We start from the raw sequence: 16111 nt of genomic DNA, 5'->3' as shown, positions 1-16111 counted from the left end.
TTATTGTAATATTGAAATAGTACACGCGATCTGCCAGTAGGTACAAAGGTTTTATTAAACATATTGTACATATAAGACGATATCGACAACGCGTTGCACGTGGTGACATAGTATTTTGATAAATATAAGTTGCATGTATGTTGCAATATCAGTAAAATCGAGTGTTGTTTAAATTTTGACATTTCATTTAACACCTTCTACTATCTTATACATATGTAGAATACAAAGCATGTTACGAAGGATTTCAATTTACCCTCGCTAAATTTTCTAGTTAATTTTACAATTTTCTTGTCGATCAGTTTTCATCGCGGTTCGCCTTTCACTTTTCCCTGTCCCATTATTTCACCTTTACAGTAGCGAAAAGTATAATTTCAGTGCAGTGATATGCATAAAATTTTGAAGTAACAGTGAGCACCACTGGCTGATGCGGAAACACGGCGCCGTGGTGGGGATAGGATCGAATGGTTGAAGGTGGAGTATGGGGGGATGATCTTTTGGCGTGCTGCGGCAACGGTTGTCTCAGTACATGTTCGGTATTCTTTCTGTCAAAGACAGACAAGATTTCTGTGTACACAATTCTATCGTTCGATTAATCGTGACCGTGTTTTCCGTTTAGAAATTTCGCTAACAACAGTGGTTTCAATTTCGTGGAACGAACTTGGCTGTTATGAACCGCGCGAAGGATGAAAGATCGGAGTCTGACAAGACATTTTAAGGACTGCTCCAGTCTCGAGATCCTTTCCCTCTTCAGGACTCTTTGTGCTACTGTAAAATGTTCAATGTTTCCAGTTTTTTCACCGGAAGAAAATTTACAACCGGATCTGTACCACGTCTGACCGGTTTCGCAAGATCAATGAAATTTACACGTTTCAATGATACTTTAATTCGACGTGTTTCAGTCGGATAAGGAAAAGTGGTGTTACCAAGTCACGTGGTAAGCAAAGAGCTAATCAGAAATTCGATGAGAGAGACTCTTTGTCAAGGGTGTATAGGAAATCACGAAATTTCACAACAGTTTGCGACATTCGAAAGCAGGACTATGCTGTTTGTCTGACGATTACCTCGCATTTCTACTTTATTTACTTAATGATACGTTCGTTATACACAGAATAAACGAATCCGATGGAAAATGTTTATCCGTTTTATGTGAATAAATGTACCATGCTTTCTCCTTCGCGCCATACTGTACTTACGTCCACGTGCTCGTCACAATTGGAGCCTAACGTTGTGTCAGCCTTCGAAACGATACACTCACGCAATCTTACCAGTATGTTTCATTTCATAACAGAACCATTTTTAGACATTTTTTCGTAATTATCGACTACATAACAGAGTCAAAAAATGTATTCAATAAACGTACCGTTCTACTTATCAGCTTCGTGCTTTCATATCGCTCTGTGGGGGGTGGTCTTTGAAGGCTATCCGGGAGGGACGTTATCGCATTGTTGATCGCAGAAGAGTCGTTGCACTTTACCGTGCAAGCAGAATCGTAAATTAATTATAAATTATTGATAGTTTGATTGGGATGACAAGAACGAAAAACGCGTAACTGTACGTCTAGCCGGCACTGGAGATAACAACGATCGTGTCACCAGGAATGTGGAGTAGGCCGGTGGGACTATAACTGATTACTTACAATGCGATAGCGATCCATGCCCAAGGTTACAAATCGAGTTCGTGGTTGCGATTACCGAGAACCGTTCGTAAAGGGCAGGTTACTTAGAAAACGCGACTTGCATATAGCCCGCGAAATATACATATGTACATAGAAAGAAAATGAGTCACGGCACCGAGAACGGAACCGCACAAAGGCTTGGCCGTTTGGCATCGTTCGTCGGTGCTTTAGTAGATACGCTTACGTTCATCCGTCGAATACAAATCGATTGTACGATCGAGCGTCTTCGAACGTAAGAACTGGAGCAATAGCCACGTGCTCGTTCAGTAAAATTCTGTGCCAATTGCGTTAGGATTTCTCCGAACGAGCCAAACGAGTGACGCTAGAATTTCTCTGAAAGTTTCAAGACAGTGCTCGCTCGTCGAGCTCGTTGTATATTCTTGATTTTCCGTGCACCGGTTACCGCGGGAAAGGGAGATAAGGCTATCTGAAACAGGCATTATAAAAAATTGATATCGCGGTTAACTAGCGTCAATGAATCATCGATCCTAGCAATCATCGATCGTAACGAAAGTTGCGTTTGTTGATTTCTACGCTGTGCACCCACCTGTAGAGTTGGGCGAAACGGACCCGGACGGTTTCAAATCCAAACGGACTTCTTCAACTTTCTCGATACATAAACATTTTAATTGATCGGTAGGTAGAAAACAATGTATCGGATGAATAATTAAGCGGGCACGGTGAAACAAAAGGCAGGTGTTGGGAATTCAAGGCCGATAGGAATTGAAAACTAGTGTAAGTGGATCGGGAAGTCAAAGGTGCGCGCGTTCGAATAGCGTGTACCGTTTACGAAACTAAAGACAGCCAGATACAAGTGTAGACGACATAGAGGACGCGTTGATCGGCAAAATATTTTCAACAGACAACTCCACTTCGATCGAAGTGGGAGATTCTCCAAGGTTTCCGGATACGAGGAGGAACTCTGCGTAAGCTAGATCGGAACCTACCGGACGAGCAACGGATTCATTGAGTAACCAGCTTTTCCGTTGGACGGTTCAGTCAGTGTCGTGAATTACATAATCGCGTAGGATCGAGAGGGATAGACAGAGACATTGTGCAAAACGCATCGAGGATGACCTTCGCAGCCTTCTCGTCTGTCCGTCTATCGCCGACAGAGAAGAGGCCGGAGATAAGGTCGAACGCAATTTAATTAATATCTACCAGTGATCGAGCGCGTTACTGGTTTGTTCGAAGCAAAACTGACAAGAAGAGAGGATGTCGAGCGGCTGTCGGAAGAGATGACTGTGGCAGCAAGAGTGATTTCTGGCTAGAGATCTAAGGCTGACGGGATCTAAGCTGGCTCTGCAGCTGATTACGCTATTTCACAGTACAGGTGTACCGTGCGAGAGAGATGACGGTCACTTACACTGCCGAAGTTGCTACCTGTAGAGGTCTCGGTTGCTTTCTAAAATTACTCCTAAGGTAAGCATTTTAGACGCGCGATAAGGATCGATCTTACGAGACCGTACGGTCTCGTGTCTTCGTATAACACCGGCTTCCATTATGCGAAATAATTAACGTCTTCGTTATTTAAATTCGTACGAAAACGTAACAGAAGATTTTTACATTTCTTTAGATAACGCGAGGTCGTCTGATTCGACGAGAATAGTACGTTACGCGGTTCATTAACGTGTACACGTGAGATTTCTCGAAATGGTTTAAAAAAAGAAATGACGACAATGCTTTTCGAATTATAATGTATCCGTTTCATCTCTCGCTCGATGCAATTGGGGTTAATTGCGCCGGAAGTCAATTAAATCGAACATATTTCGAACAGTCTACTCTTCCTCGCTTTTCCGCGAACCAGGAAGAATTCTCATAAAAAGCGTGCGTCACCGGAAAATGTGGGAAAAGTACCGTATCGAGCGATGCTAGGAAGATTTTATCGTTGATTTCCTCGTGCTTGAAGCGTTTGTTAGCAGAGCGTAATAACTTATCAAGGTCTCGCGCATTTCACGTGCAATTCGGAATTGCGTGAAATGTATATTATAGAAAGATTTTTTCCATTTTTAAATTGCTTCTCTCTGCTGTTCGACTTTTCCGATCGTTGACCCTTCTGTTACTTCTTGCCGAGTTTCAGACTCGTCGAAAAAGTTTAAAAAATTCCTTTCTCAAACATCCTTCAAGAAAATCTTAAGAAGTGGCAAGGAGCGCTCAAAGTAGACGCTAAGTTTTGCTTTTTGTTTTCCTTTGTATCCCGTTATAAATATAGTACACTACGGGTTGATCGAACTCTGTTTAATTTTAAAACGAGAAACGCGAACCGAAAACTTTAAACTTATGCAATTCTCAGCGTTCATTTTCTTTTTTCAATTTTCACAGATGGCGAGCAAGCATATACAAGCTCGTCTGGTTGGACCTAGCTCTGTTCCTCTTCATATATTATTCTCTATCGAGCATATATCGATTGCTGTTGGACGAGCATCAAAAGAAGATCTTCGAGGCGGTGGTGGCGTATTGCAACGAGTACAGCGACCTAATACCACTGTCCTTCGTCTTGGGTTTCTACGTCAGTATCGTTATGACCCGATGGTGGAATCAATACATGGTGATACCCTGGCCAGACTCGATCGCAGTTTTCGTGTCAGCCACCATTCACGGGAACGACGAAAGGGGTCGACTAATGCGTCGAACCATCGTCAGGTACATATCTGTTTCTATATCCCCGACAAACGGTAACAATGGAGGTTCGATCGAAGTCAAGGGGACAAAGCGTTCAGGTGAACTTTCATTCTATCGGGTCATTTCAAAAGTCTTCGTCTATTGTTCTTTGTTTTCCACAAATGTTATATCTTTTCGGTAGCCGTATCAGTCCGCTTAGCGAAACGCGGACCTCTATAAACGACGTTTAAGGAGACGTATGGCATGTACGAAAATAATCCCCCGAAACATGAAGTACGTGTCACGAAGGAAGCAAACAAATCAAGTACACGACACGAATGAACGATATCGAGATACTCAAAGACTTTTGAAACGACCTTGTATATTCACGATTACTAAAGTATCCCAACGAAATCTATGCTTCGATGTTTCAGGTACGTCTGCGTTTGTTTGACATTGGTGCTAGCGATGGTTTCGCCACGGGTGAAAAAGCGTTTCCCAACGTTGGAGCACTTCGTGGAGACCGGTTTACTGTTGGAGAACGAACTGGTGATATTCCAGAGTCTGAATACGAAATTTCCGAAGCCCAGCAAGCATTGGTTGCCAATCGTGTGGGCGTCGAGTATAGTGACACGGGCCAGAAAGGAAGGTCGGATTCGCGACGACTTTGCCGTAAAGACATTGATAGACGAGCTAAACAAGTTTCGTGGTCTTTGCGGTAGTCTCATGCACTATGATACAATTAGCATTCCTTTAGTATATACTCAGGTAGGCGCGTTAGAAATGCCGTCGCAGAGTTTTCGATGCGATCAGGAAAAAAGTTTTATCAAAGTTTCATCGAATTTCTACGTCGATTGTGCAGGTGGTAACCTTGGCTGTGTACACGTACTTTTTAACGAGCGTGATGGGACGGCAATGGGTGCAGAATTCGTCGACGTCGACGATCGATCTCTACTTTCCAGTATTCACGACGCTACAGTTCTTTTTCTACATGGGTTGGCTAAAGGTGGCCGAGACGTTGATCAATCCATTCGGGGAGGACGACGATGACTTTGAAGTTAATTGGATAATCGATAGAAACTTGCAGGTAAATCGTTTGTTGAGAGTTTTTACGTTTTCTTCATTAAACGTAATTTCATCCTGTATATATTTTTCTTAAGGTGAGCTACCTGATCGTCGACGAGATGCATCACGAACATCCGGAATTGATACGAGATCAGTATTGGGACGAAATATTCCCGACGGAGCTTCCGTACACCGCGGCGGCTCAGCCCTTCCGCGAAGAACACCCTCAGCCATCGACGGCTGGTATCCAATTATCCGCAGCCCAGCAAGAACTTCAACCCTCCTCGGTGAGAATCGACGAAATGGCCGGGGAGTATCAGCAAAAATTCCAACCGGACGTAGCCGACGATGCTGCGTCCGGCATACATTTTACAGCTACTGGTAAAATGTCAAGGTTGGTATAAAAAAAGCAGCACCGCTTCGTAAATGCTTGATATCATGCGATACGATTGTTCTGTTTTCATTGTTTCACCTTCATGCTTCTAACGCTTGGCCAGGAGCACCACTGAAAGTGGCAAAATAGCAAGGTAATGTTCGCTTTACTCTATGTTTCTCATTTACATTTTAATATTGGCACTTTAGTTGCGTTACTCGTAACCAAAGGTTCAAGTGTTCATCTAGCTGAAGATATAATTCCTGCAGAACTGACGAGTATACTTGTATTTGTAGAAGCGCTAGTAGAGTGAGCACTCGAGATCGCACTCTAAGCGGAGGATCCACTCCCAGTAACCTGGGTGGTTCTCTGACAAGAGTGAACAGCGTGACTAGCGTGTTGAAGCGATTGTTCAGCAAAGAAGACAGACCAGACGGTGGTGTATCGAGCGGTATCAAGACACCAGGAAGACTCGCGAGTTCTAGTTCCTCTGCTTCGTTGCAGAATCGACTAGTCGGTGCGTTAAACTTTCTCAGGTGTATCCAGTGGAAGAATTGAATTTTTTAATAAGCAAAAACATGACGATACTTAGGCCCAGGTGGTTCTATGAGGATTGGCGTGATCAAAGAGGAAGCGGACGAGCAGATGACCCTAACGTCGATGAAATCAGACAAAAGGCCTCACGTGCAGAGTATATTTTCGCCTGGTCCTCCGCCTCCAACTGCTCCGATGGCTGTTCCTGGTACAGAATATTGTCGTAACGGAGAAATATTTTCCACCAGCGCCCCAGTAACCGGTGTAGCAGACAATGGCGAAAGCGCGAACGAAAGAAGTTACATACCTGGGCCAAGGTTAATATTATTCAACGACCGTCAATTTATTCGATTCTTCCCACTATATATGTATATTCGTATTTGTTGGATTCTAGAACACAACGATCGACGCAGTCAGCACGATCGAGCATCGCTTACGAGCCAGCAACGAGTTACCCTGGTAGCGGTATTGCGGACGACCTAATTAGTACTCGTAGTTCCTCTTGTGCCACTACCGATTCCGACGACGAGTTCACGAAACTGAAGACGGAAAGAGAAAAGCAAAGGCGCGAGAAGGTAGTGCGAAGACTGGCCAGGAGTACCAGTGGACATAACAATTTAATTAGCGGACATTCGGCGAGTACTCTCGATGGAGAACACCTTTTGTTGTCGGAATTAGCGCATACCTCGCGTTTGTCCATGGGGCAAGAGGGCTTCGATGATAAGATCGAGAGCGATCGACTTTAGCAGGATTGTTGGTGGTTCTATTTTGAAGTTTAGTTTCAATTGTAAGCAATAGTATACGGATAGGTTTAGATGAAGAAAGGCAATGTTTGAATAGGAAGACTACCGACCAGTTGAATGGTCAATGGAATTATGACAAACTTTTATGGATGTCAAACATCTGTTGATAAGCAAGGTTGATTAACACGTTGATTGCTTTTGTGGTCACCAGAACCACTAAACATGACAATCATCGTGTTAAGATATTAATGTATATATGATGTGTTTTTTTTTTATTAGAAGGAAATTAATAAGCAAACAAGAAAGTATTATGCTCTAGGATGCCCGAATCAAGTTCAGATAGAATTTACTGAAGCGAAGAACGGTGTAAAGCTAATGGATGAAAATTGTAAACATTCCATTCGTGCTTGACGTTCAGTGATAAAGTGGCTCGTAATGTCGTTTCAGATTGTTTAAAAACACACGGGATCATAATTACATGTACTGTAAAAATGGTTGAAACGGATCTTGACCATAGCTGCAATTTTGCGTACATCGTAAGTAAATTTTAACATGTAATGTAAGATTGTATAAAATTTCCAAAGATTACGAATGTAAATGCTAACGTGAACCGGTATACCTCTCACTTCAAATTCTACGTATCGAAAAATGACAATAATAGCGGTAATATTGTCATCGAATATCGCCTTGAAAGTATTGAATTTTATATACGTACATTTGGTAAATGTTACAAGTTGAATCGAATCTGTCCAAAATTTGCGATTGAAATCTTGTTCGGAAAGATGAAATTAATTTTAACTCTCATTTTTTATATCAACCGCTTTAGATATAAAAAATGAGAGTGTGTAGTTAATACAGAATACGTTAGAATTTTAAATGATGTTAATATCTTTTTTTTAATTAAACTTTGCTCGTTTTAAAATGCAGCGGAAATGGGGCCTTCAGAAGGCTGGTTTAAAGCATAAACGCTAAAGACCAATAAGGAATATTTAATAAGCAATCGCAAAAACGCTAAAAGTGCCTATCTTATATTAAAAGTTTTTTATCTTTGAATCGTTCAATTGCGCTTGGAATAATACGAACAGTGTTACACTCAAAACTATTGCTTTTGTACGGTAACGCGTTCGAGTACGCACATTCCAGAAATCAAAGACGAATTTAGATCGATGACAAAATCGATAAAACGATCGCACATCTGCTAAGTAATCCCAATTTCCTACTTTTCATACATTTGCAATATCGCACACTTATTGAAAATGTGAAAGTTTAGAAAAAAATTTAAATAAAATTGCTCGCTAATCGATTTTTTATTACGAATAATATGTAAAGTAGTAGTAAACAGTTTGAGTATCGTAGAGTGCGTGTGTACAAAAGCATATACTTATGTACGTAGTACGATTAACACTCTTTACTGCCTGTGAATAGTTTACGTTAGACAACCTGTCTTTCATTTTGGAGTTACATTCCAGGACGTGAATAAGTTCTCTGGTGCTCAGGATTAATTTTTTGATTTACAGTATTATAGTAAGCTTCTTGGAATGTTCAATAGAAATGTTGATTTCTTTCGAATAAACAAGAGTGAATTTCAAATATCGAATGTGTACAATTGTGTTTCATAGAATATATCCTAATAAAAATTTTCCTGTCTTTTAAACAAATTTAAGCTAGTTTAAATTTTCCCGCTAGAAAAAGATAATGAAAGATGACGCGAGATGTCGCGAGGATTGCCGAAGATTGGTGAAAGGGAGGGGCATTCGTATCAATTCGGATGCTTTCGGAGTCGTTCGGGTAGAGTCGTACGAGTTCGCGAGCAGGCGTCGGCGATCAGGAGAGTGGGAGTGGGGGTCGTCAGTGGGTAGTCGTCGGCGAGAGGTGGCGGTGGTTTTGTACGGTGAAGAAAAGAGGGGTTAAGTGAGCCGTGCCGGGCCGTAGAAGCGAGCTAGCGGTGGCGCGGCCCGTGCTCGTGCCATAGGGCCTCTGCCAGGCATTAGTGCGTTCGTTTACAAGATGGCAGACGGTCCTTCCGTGGAAGACGCGGCCACCGACCTAGGGAACAGTGATTCTCGTTTAACAAGAGAACGACACAAACGTCAGGACGCCCCGTCTTCGATGACGTCCTTGAGCACGGGTCAGGACATCGCCAGACGCATCCACGACGACGCTTCGGTGCTCGAGAATCATCCTCATCATCGACAACATCAACACCAACAGCTTCGTGCTCTCCGTCGTAATTGTCATACTCATCCTCATATTTTGCGTCGGTTATCGGGCAACGGTAACAATAACAACAATAACAATAACAACGGTAACGTAAATAACAATCATCACCATCACCACCATTTTCGACGTCGCGAACACGAGGACGATGACGTAGCCGTTGACGGTATCGAACGCCTTAGTAAAATCGAGAGTGATAGTATTGCTGGTGTTGACACGACGCGCATTCTTCCGTTTGCGTCACCGAGCATCGACGATTACGACGAAGACGATGACGATGATGAAGAGGATGAGGAGGATGACGAGGAGGATGATGAAGAAGAGTACGAGGATGCAGAGGTTATGAGAAAGGAAAATGGTGTTTCGAAGAAGTGTTACGGCGGTGTTCGAATCGATGTAACAAAGACTGTGAAAAACGAAGAGAGCTGTAGCGGTAATAGTAATAGTAGTAGCAATGGTATTAGTAATAATATTAGTAATAATAATAATAACAATAACGAAAACAGTGGTGGAGAGGGTGTCGCGATGATCGTTCACGCGACGCGTGTTGAGAATACCGCCTTCTCGGCCGACGGTCGACGCTCGAGGTCCTCGAGCGTTGCTTTCCTCGACACGGATGCCCCGAACGATCGTGTGAGCAAAGTGAACGAGTGCCGTGTAAACGACAACGCCAACGACGAATATGAGTACGAAAACGGGAACGGGAACGCGGTACAGAAAGTGAATCGTCTCGGATGCGATAACAGCGAGAGAGACGAGGTGACTCGAAAGACGGACGACATCTCTAGTGACGGTAGTAGTGATGGTGGTAGTAGTAATAGTAGTAGTAGTAGTAGTAATAGTAGTGGTGGTGCTGCTGCTGCCGCCGCTGCTGTTTCTGCTTCTGGTGGTGGTGGTGCTGGTGCCGCTGGTGTTACTGCAAATGGCCTCGTCGCCGGCAGGCATCAGGGCAGCCCTTTCAAGGGACAGGTTAGGATGGCCGAAGACACCCTCGTCGGGCCTTGCGGCAAGAAGCGGTGCGCCGATCGATACGACAGCTCCGAGAGTTCTGACAGGTGAGTGAGCGAGATAGCTTCTATCGTCATTCGAGGAACGCCTCGAGGAGGCGGAGGTGGTGGAGGAGGAAAAGTAGGAGGAGAAACAGAGAGAAACGGCAAGGAACTAGAAACTCAAACTCGTAGCGTGCCTTTGCTCAACTTTATCGTGTCCAATTTCTATTCGAACCTCTTTACTTTATCTCTTTTCACCTTGTTTACATTTTCCCCTATGTACATTTTGTCTCTTTATCGGACACGATCCGGAGGAGTCCAGTTGTATCGGATAAAAGAATTCGAAAGTATAATAGTTTCGGAGCTGCTTTGTATAGACGTAGTAGCCTGTGTCCGATTCTCGGAGTTCGGGTATCGCAATTAGTGGGAAGGCGCGTTCGACAGCAGGCCAGGGGTCGTTGTACCGTGGTTACGAGACCGACAACCGTGGCTGCGTTCGATCTGTGTGCGCGGCGTGTTTATAGGTTCGTAGATGCTGCCAACTTGCTCTTCTTCTTACTCTCATCCTTCCGTTTCTCTCCGTCTTTCTGTCTTTATTTTCTTCGTCTGGCCCTCGCCTTACGACTTACGCGAACTTATCACGCTAGACCCAGCTTTCGTTCGGCCAATCGAAACTCTTCCTTTTCTTTTCGTCGACTGTTTGTCGACAAATATTTACAACAATTATTCACCGCGATACTTGCATTCAGACGTTGTACGTTCGCGATTTTTTTCGCGGCGAATAAGTCTAAAGTGCGCTCGTTAAATGGACGCGTTTACCTTCGAAGGAAAAAGAGGTCGCAATAAAAGTTTAGCATCCTAACGGTTCTTTCTCCGCGGTACGCTAAACTCGAGCGTTTCTCAGGAAGAAACCTCTTGTTGTTAATGTCCCATTTCGATTCGGTTATCACAGTTATCGGTAATGTTTTTAAATAGCTTCATTGATTCGGAGCGTTACTTTTTCGCGCATACATTTCGAGTTACGCGTGTAAGTACGTGGCTCACCTCTGCAAGAACGTGTATTCTTTTTCTGCGCCTCTCGAATAACGCGACCATGAATGCTTAATACGTTTTAACAACTCGTCGCGCGTTTATCTGTTCAAGTTTCACGCGAGCGATCTTCATCTATCAAGGAGGTATGTAAGTAGTTAGTTCGATTCCATGCCAGGAATAGATAGGAATAGATTGCTGCATATCAAATGGCCGATTTCGAAACGTACAAATCTGATACTGATAACACGAAAGTACCACCGGAACACCACTCGTATCGTATCGATTTGTGTCATAAACATTTCGGAAAATCACTACGTAAACTTGTACTATTCATAAGTTCTTATTAACTTCTTCGATAAAATTTAATTAGGTATGTAAAATTATATTCGCAATCGCCGATGACCCCTGTGACGCTGCATATATTTCGCACAAAGTCGTATGTAAATTGGACATTTCCGTTGCAACGATCCAATAAATTACACCTGGCAACTCGGTGGGACTGTCTTTCTGTACGGTTTAATCGCTAGCCTAGAGATAGTTGCGTTTAACTTCGATAACGATTATCTGGTTACTGTGAAACGGGTGTAGTTTGTCTGGTTCGAAATAACGAAAATTTAGCCACTGAACATTCTAGCCGAGTTTCGATACTCGTAAGCCCCTACTCGCAAGGATCGAAAGCTTTCATAGGATTTTCTGTTTCCGTTCGGAATGGAATACCGTTAGGCTTTGCTAGTCGAGTTGCTGTTGAGTTAATCGAGGAAAGGAAAGAAGGAAGGTTCGCGATAGCATCGGGTACTCGGAATGTCTATTTCGAAGCGGAAGGTGGCTTTGCAGCGTACGATGTCGACAAAGTGCATGGTCGTGGCGTGTCCGCGTCGTTAATTTTCATCGTAAAATAAATCTCTTGTTTCGTCGACTCATTATCGGCTAACGTGGACGAACTGGTCGTGCCAGTTGCTCGAACAAACTTTGTTCGGTTCTTTCCAAGTTTCACCGGCCTGTTCCGGCAGTTGAGGAGAGGGTTCAGTTATCCGTCCCTTTTTCTAAATAATTTTCTTAACCGCTCGGTTAAGGGTATCCCGCATACGGAGGGTCAACAAGTAAAGGTACTTAAACGAATGTAAAAGCCGAAAGGAGAGCTTGGAATCATTAATCGTGGCGAAGGTTGGTATTGAAGCAAGGTACAGGGCAAAGAGTAGCCGTGGAATGGTAACGAAAACACGAGGGACCGGTGATTAGCGACGCGAAAGTCGGCCGTTATCGCGAGGCAAAGATTAACGAGCAGCGAGGTGAATTCGGGTCATTATCTGGACGCGTTTCGAGTGACGATAAGACTTGCAACCGTTCGGTGAACCGTACCAGAGACCAATTACACCAGGAAAAACAACGAATCGCGGCTAGCCGGAGTCTCTTGGGCTTGGCCACAGCAGGAGACAAGCCATGAAAATATTACCAGAATGGCTGCCACGGGCTCCGCGTGTACGCGTGAACGCGAACGCACCGGGTGCTCCCAGTTCCGAATCAAAAAGGATGCTGCACCGCGTGAGACGCGACTCCGAGTGCCTCATAAATTCACCTCCTCGCGGTTCCTTTTCTTTTTATTCTTGCCTTTGCACACGATTCGTCGAGGTTACTTTGAATTTTCGAGGACCGATCGCTGCCGTTTAACCCTTTTGATGCACGCGATGCATCACGGGTCGTCGAAAATTCACCTTAGTAGATTCACCTTAGGGATTTTTCAAGAAATCGAAACAAGAGGAATATACCGATTCGTCAAGTTTCGCCGATCGATTCGATAATCAGCCAGTTTATTTATCTTTCTTTTTTCTGCACGCTCGACGAGCTGGTCCCGCGGCGAGGCGAGGCGAAAAGAAGCGGGGGCGATGGCGGAGCGGTGGTCGCGACGCGAATCGCGTGGCCGTGGCCGTGGCCGTGAAAGTGAAATTCGTGAATGAAACGAGTGAAGGAACAGCCGGCAAAGTAAAGTGAAGGTAAAGGTTGCCGGTTTCGGCTGCTTACGCGGGCCCGGTCCTCTTTTTTCACCGTTCCGGAATTCTTCTTCTCGCCATTCCAGAGAAAAACTCTATTATCAACTTGTGCAAATGCAAATTAGAATTTTCCTATCGTTAATTCGAAAGTAAACGACTTATCTCCTATGATAGCCTGTTCGCAAATACATGGCACGACGAAACGGGGCCGTTCTCCGTTTGGCACGTGGGCGGCTGAAAGTAGGAAAAAGCGCGCATTGTGCCGGTTAACGAGAGGAGGTGGACGACGACGAAGGCGGTGGGTTTCCCATGAGCCGTGCTGCCGCAAAAACGCCGCTCGAACGATGTCGCAACTGCAGTTAGAAAGCTCAGCTCTATTACGCCTGCTCGTTCGCTCGATTGCTCGTGACTCGTTTGGCTTTTCTGCAAAAATTCTGCAACAATGTTCCTTCGCTCTCCGTTCATGGAAAAAATAGCTAGGTCGGTCTTTCAGCGGACACAGGAGGAGCATAATCGCGAAACTGGTTGCTTTCGGTATACGCGACAAGCTGCGGTTAATTGCAATTAATCCGCGGTCCTTCTAATTAGACAGGAACAAAAGCAGGCCTTTTGTCGAAGGGTGGATGGGACACGTTAATTGGATCGAGGGGTGCGATCCTTTGGGCGGGAAAAAGGGATCGCGCGAGACCGGGACACCCGTTAGAGAACTTGTTGCTCGAATCCGTCGAAAGAACAGGGCCGCTCGAAAAGGGCCGCTAGGTTGGCTCGTATTGATCCAACAACCGGCTAAACCCTTCTCCTCTCCTCGCTGCATCGTTGCATTACCGCTGTTTCCTCCGCGCCCAACACGACCATCGTGTGGGACGAAGAAGAGCGTGGAAAAATGTTGTCGAAAACCTCTCGATGCCAAGTCGGCGCTGAATTTATCGCGGCTAGAAAGTCGAAATTTTGATGAATTATCTTGAAGGATCGCGTGTAAAAGCTTGTAAAGTTACAGTAGCTAGTCACGCTTGGCTCAGATCGATAAACCGAGGCGATAAGCTCGGCAAATGGGAAAAGGACGGTTCGAGAAACCCGTTTTCTAGGATCCTCTATAGGTATATATCTACTATCTAACACCTGTGCTAAATCAAAGTCGAACGGGGCTGAAAGCGTTAAAACTCGATCCGAATGTAGCTGGACACCGTTCACCGAGCAAAAGGAACCGCGCGAACCGTGACCAGTCGGAATCGCGAGGAACGCTTCAAATCCGCTCGTGCATTCGCGAGAGCAGCGAGCGCAACGAACAAACGCTGCACCTCGCCGCGCCGTGAAGAAAGAGAGAGTGAAATCAACGACCGGTCTAAAGCACTTCTGCCGTGTGGCCCGTGAACGAGAAACGCGGTCGTCGCGATAGAGAGCCGATTACGAAAGCGACGTGTTGCAAAACCTCTGCTATTAAACCTAGGCCTAGGTTGCAAGCCCGCAATCGCCGCGGCCGTGCACACGCTTTACCTTACCGAGCTGATACCAATCTGGAAGACGAGAACCCCACTTGGAGAAGTCCACTCTATATAGAAATCTTCCTTTTGTTTCGCAACTAGAATACATTTTTATTGTTCATTCTGATCGGAGCAAAGAATAGAATTTTATTTATGAATTCGTGTTTAAATAAAATTCAACCGAGTCGCGATAACTGGTTATTCAATGGTTGCATGCAAAACAAAAACGCCTTATGGAGCGTGTATGTATACATATACTGTTCGATAAAGTCGGTCGAGTAATTTGTTTAGTGGTCCGAACGGTGAAAAATAGAATCTTTTGTTCGACTCGTGTTTTCTTCGATTCTGTTCTTTTGTTCGGGTTTCGATTTATGCATTTACGTTCATTGTCCTCTCGGTTTGGTATATAAACGCGTCGTTTCAACGAGCAATTAAAAAATGGTCTAAGATTGAATTTTCGATGGTGTAAATCGAGAGTGGGAGTGGCGCCGTTTCCCCCCGGCTGTAATTTCCGTCGCACCAGCGCCATTTCCCTCTCGTCCAATACCGCTAACGATCAATTAGCTGTAAGCAGCAATCGTTCGATGAATGGCGAACAGGATACTCGTCCTGGTCCGTCATAGTCTCTCCGATTTGCCTCTAATCAAAGTGTTTTCGTTTTTCATCAAAGGATTAAAGCGTCGTTGCACTAGAAATTCTCCAATGATCCGAGACTCGGTTGTATCATCAAATGATTAAGGATCTCTGGCGAAACTTTCTAGCCGGAATAAAATTCACGCAAGCCAGGCTCCAGACAGTCGGCAGAAGTTCTAGTAGGTCTAGATAGCGGACGTCCAAGAACGAGTTTCATTTTCTATCCGTGTCGGAGTCAAAACGAAAGGATAGGTGGGTGAGAAAGGGCGGCGAGGGTGAAGAGGAGGGTGGAAGGGAAGCGTAAGAAAGAGAGGAAAAAAGTTTGAAGAAAAAGGAGCAAGGAAGATGGAAAGAGATCTCTAACCCCGCTATTTATCCCTTGAACCCACTCCTCTTCTTGCTTGGTCCCTCCATCTCCTCGATTTCGCGGTCAGAATTTGCGGAATGTCCGAGGCTGGAACCAGTCCATCCGGTTTTTTAATTGCAAAAAGGATCCGCCAGGACCGAAGAGCGGACTGTGCAAAACTCGCCTCGGACCTAAACCTTTCGTAGACAGGAGACCCTTCGGCTCCATCGAGATCGGAAGCTTTCCTCGGTCGTTGTAAAACTTCCGCTGGATTTCTGCGCGATGACGACAGCTTTGCATCCGCGTTATCGATCAGCGTGATTTATCATTGCCTCTTCGATCGATGAGCGAAATCGACGCATTTATCGATGACGGAAACGAGAATAGCACGAGCGTGGTACCCCTATTTTCTCGTAGGAGAAAAGAGAAGGAAA

The 16111-nt window shown here is 44.6% G+C and overlaps 2 protein-coding genes across 7 annotated transcripts in view; both read left to right on the top strand.

The window, feature by feature from the left end:
• The first annotated feature begins 481 nt into the window (after positions 1-481).
• LOC114882263 (bestrophin-4) lies at positions 482-8581 on the top strand. Of its 6 annotated transcripts, none has more exons than XM_029199168.2 (10): positions 482-934; positions 2538-3097; positions 3998-4318; positions 4711-5044; positions 5139-5363; positions 5437-5735; positions 5839-5868; positions 6011-6231; positions 6307-6565; positions 6643-8581. In XM_029199168.2, the coding sequence occupies exons 2-10, from the start codon at positions 3027-3029 to the stop codon at positions 6992-6994; spliced, it is 2112 nt and encodes a 703-aa protein (XP_029055001.1). In that variant the 5' UTR covers positions 482-934; positions 2538-3026; the 3' UTR covers positions 6995-8581. The 6 variants fall into 6 exon arrangements, with proteins under 6 accessions (XP_029055001.1, XP_029054994.1, XP_029054985.1 ...); XM_029199161.2 differs by having other exon boundaries at positions 2316-3097; XM_029199152.2 differs by having other exon boundaries at positions 2229-3097.
• A 269-nt stretch (positions 8582-8850) lies between these two features.
• LOC114882258 (probable serine/threonine-protein kinase DDB_G0282963) overlaps positions 8851-16111 on the top strand; it is a 64385-nt gene continuing 57124 nt past the window's right edge. Inside the window, exon 1 of the mRNA XM_029199144.2 lies at positions 8851-10263. Coding sequence (XP_029054977.2) covers positions 8999-10263 — 1265 coding nt within the window. The 5' untranslated portion in view covers positions 8851-8998. The remainder of the gene's footprint in view (positions 10264-16111) is intronic.

This window comes from Osmia bicornis, chromosome 1 (genome assembly GCF_907164935.1).
Source record: "Osmia bicornis bicornis chromosome 1, iOsmBic2.1, whole genome shotgun sequence".
NCBI classification, from domain to species: Eukaryota; Metazoa; Arthropoda; class Insecta; order Hymenoptera; family Megachilidae; genus Osmia; species Osmia bicornis.
This window is presented reverse-complemented; position numbering and strand designations above follow the sequence as displayed.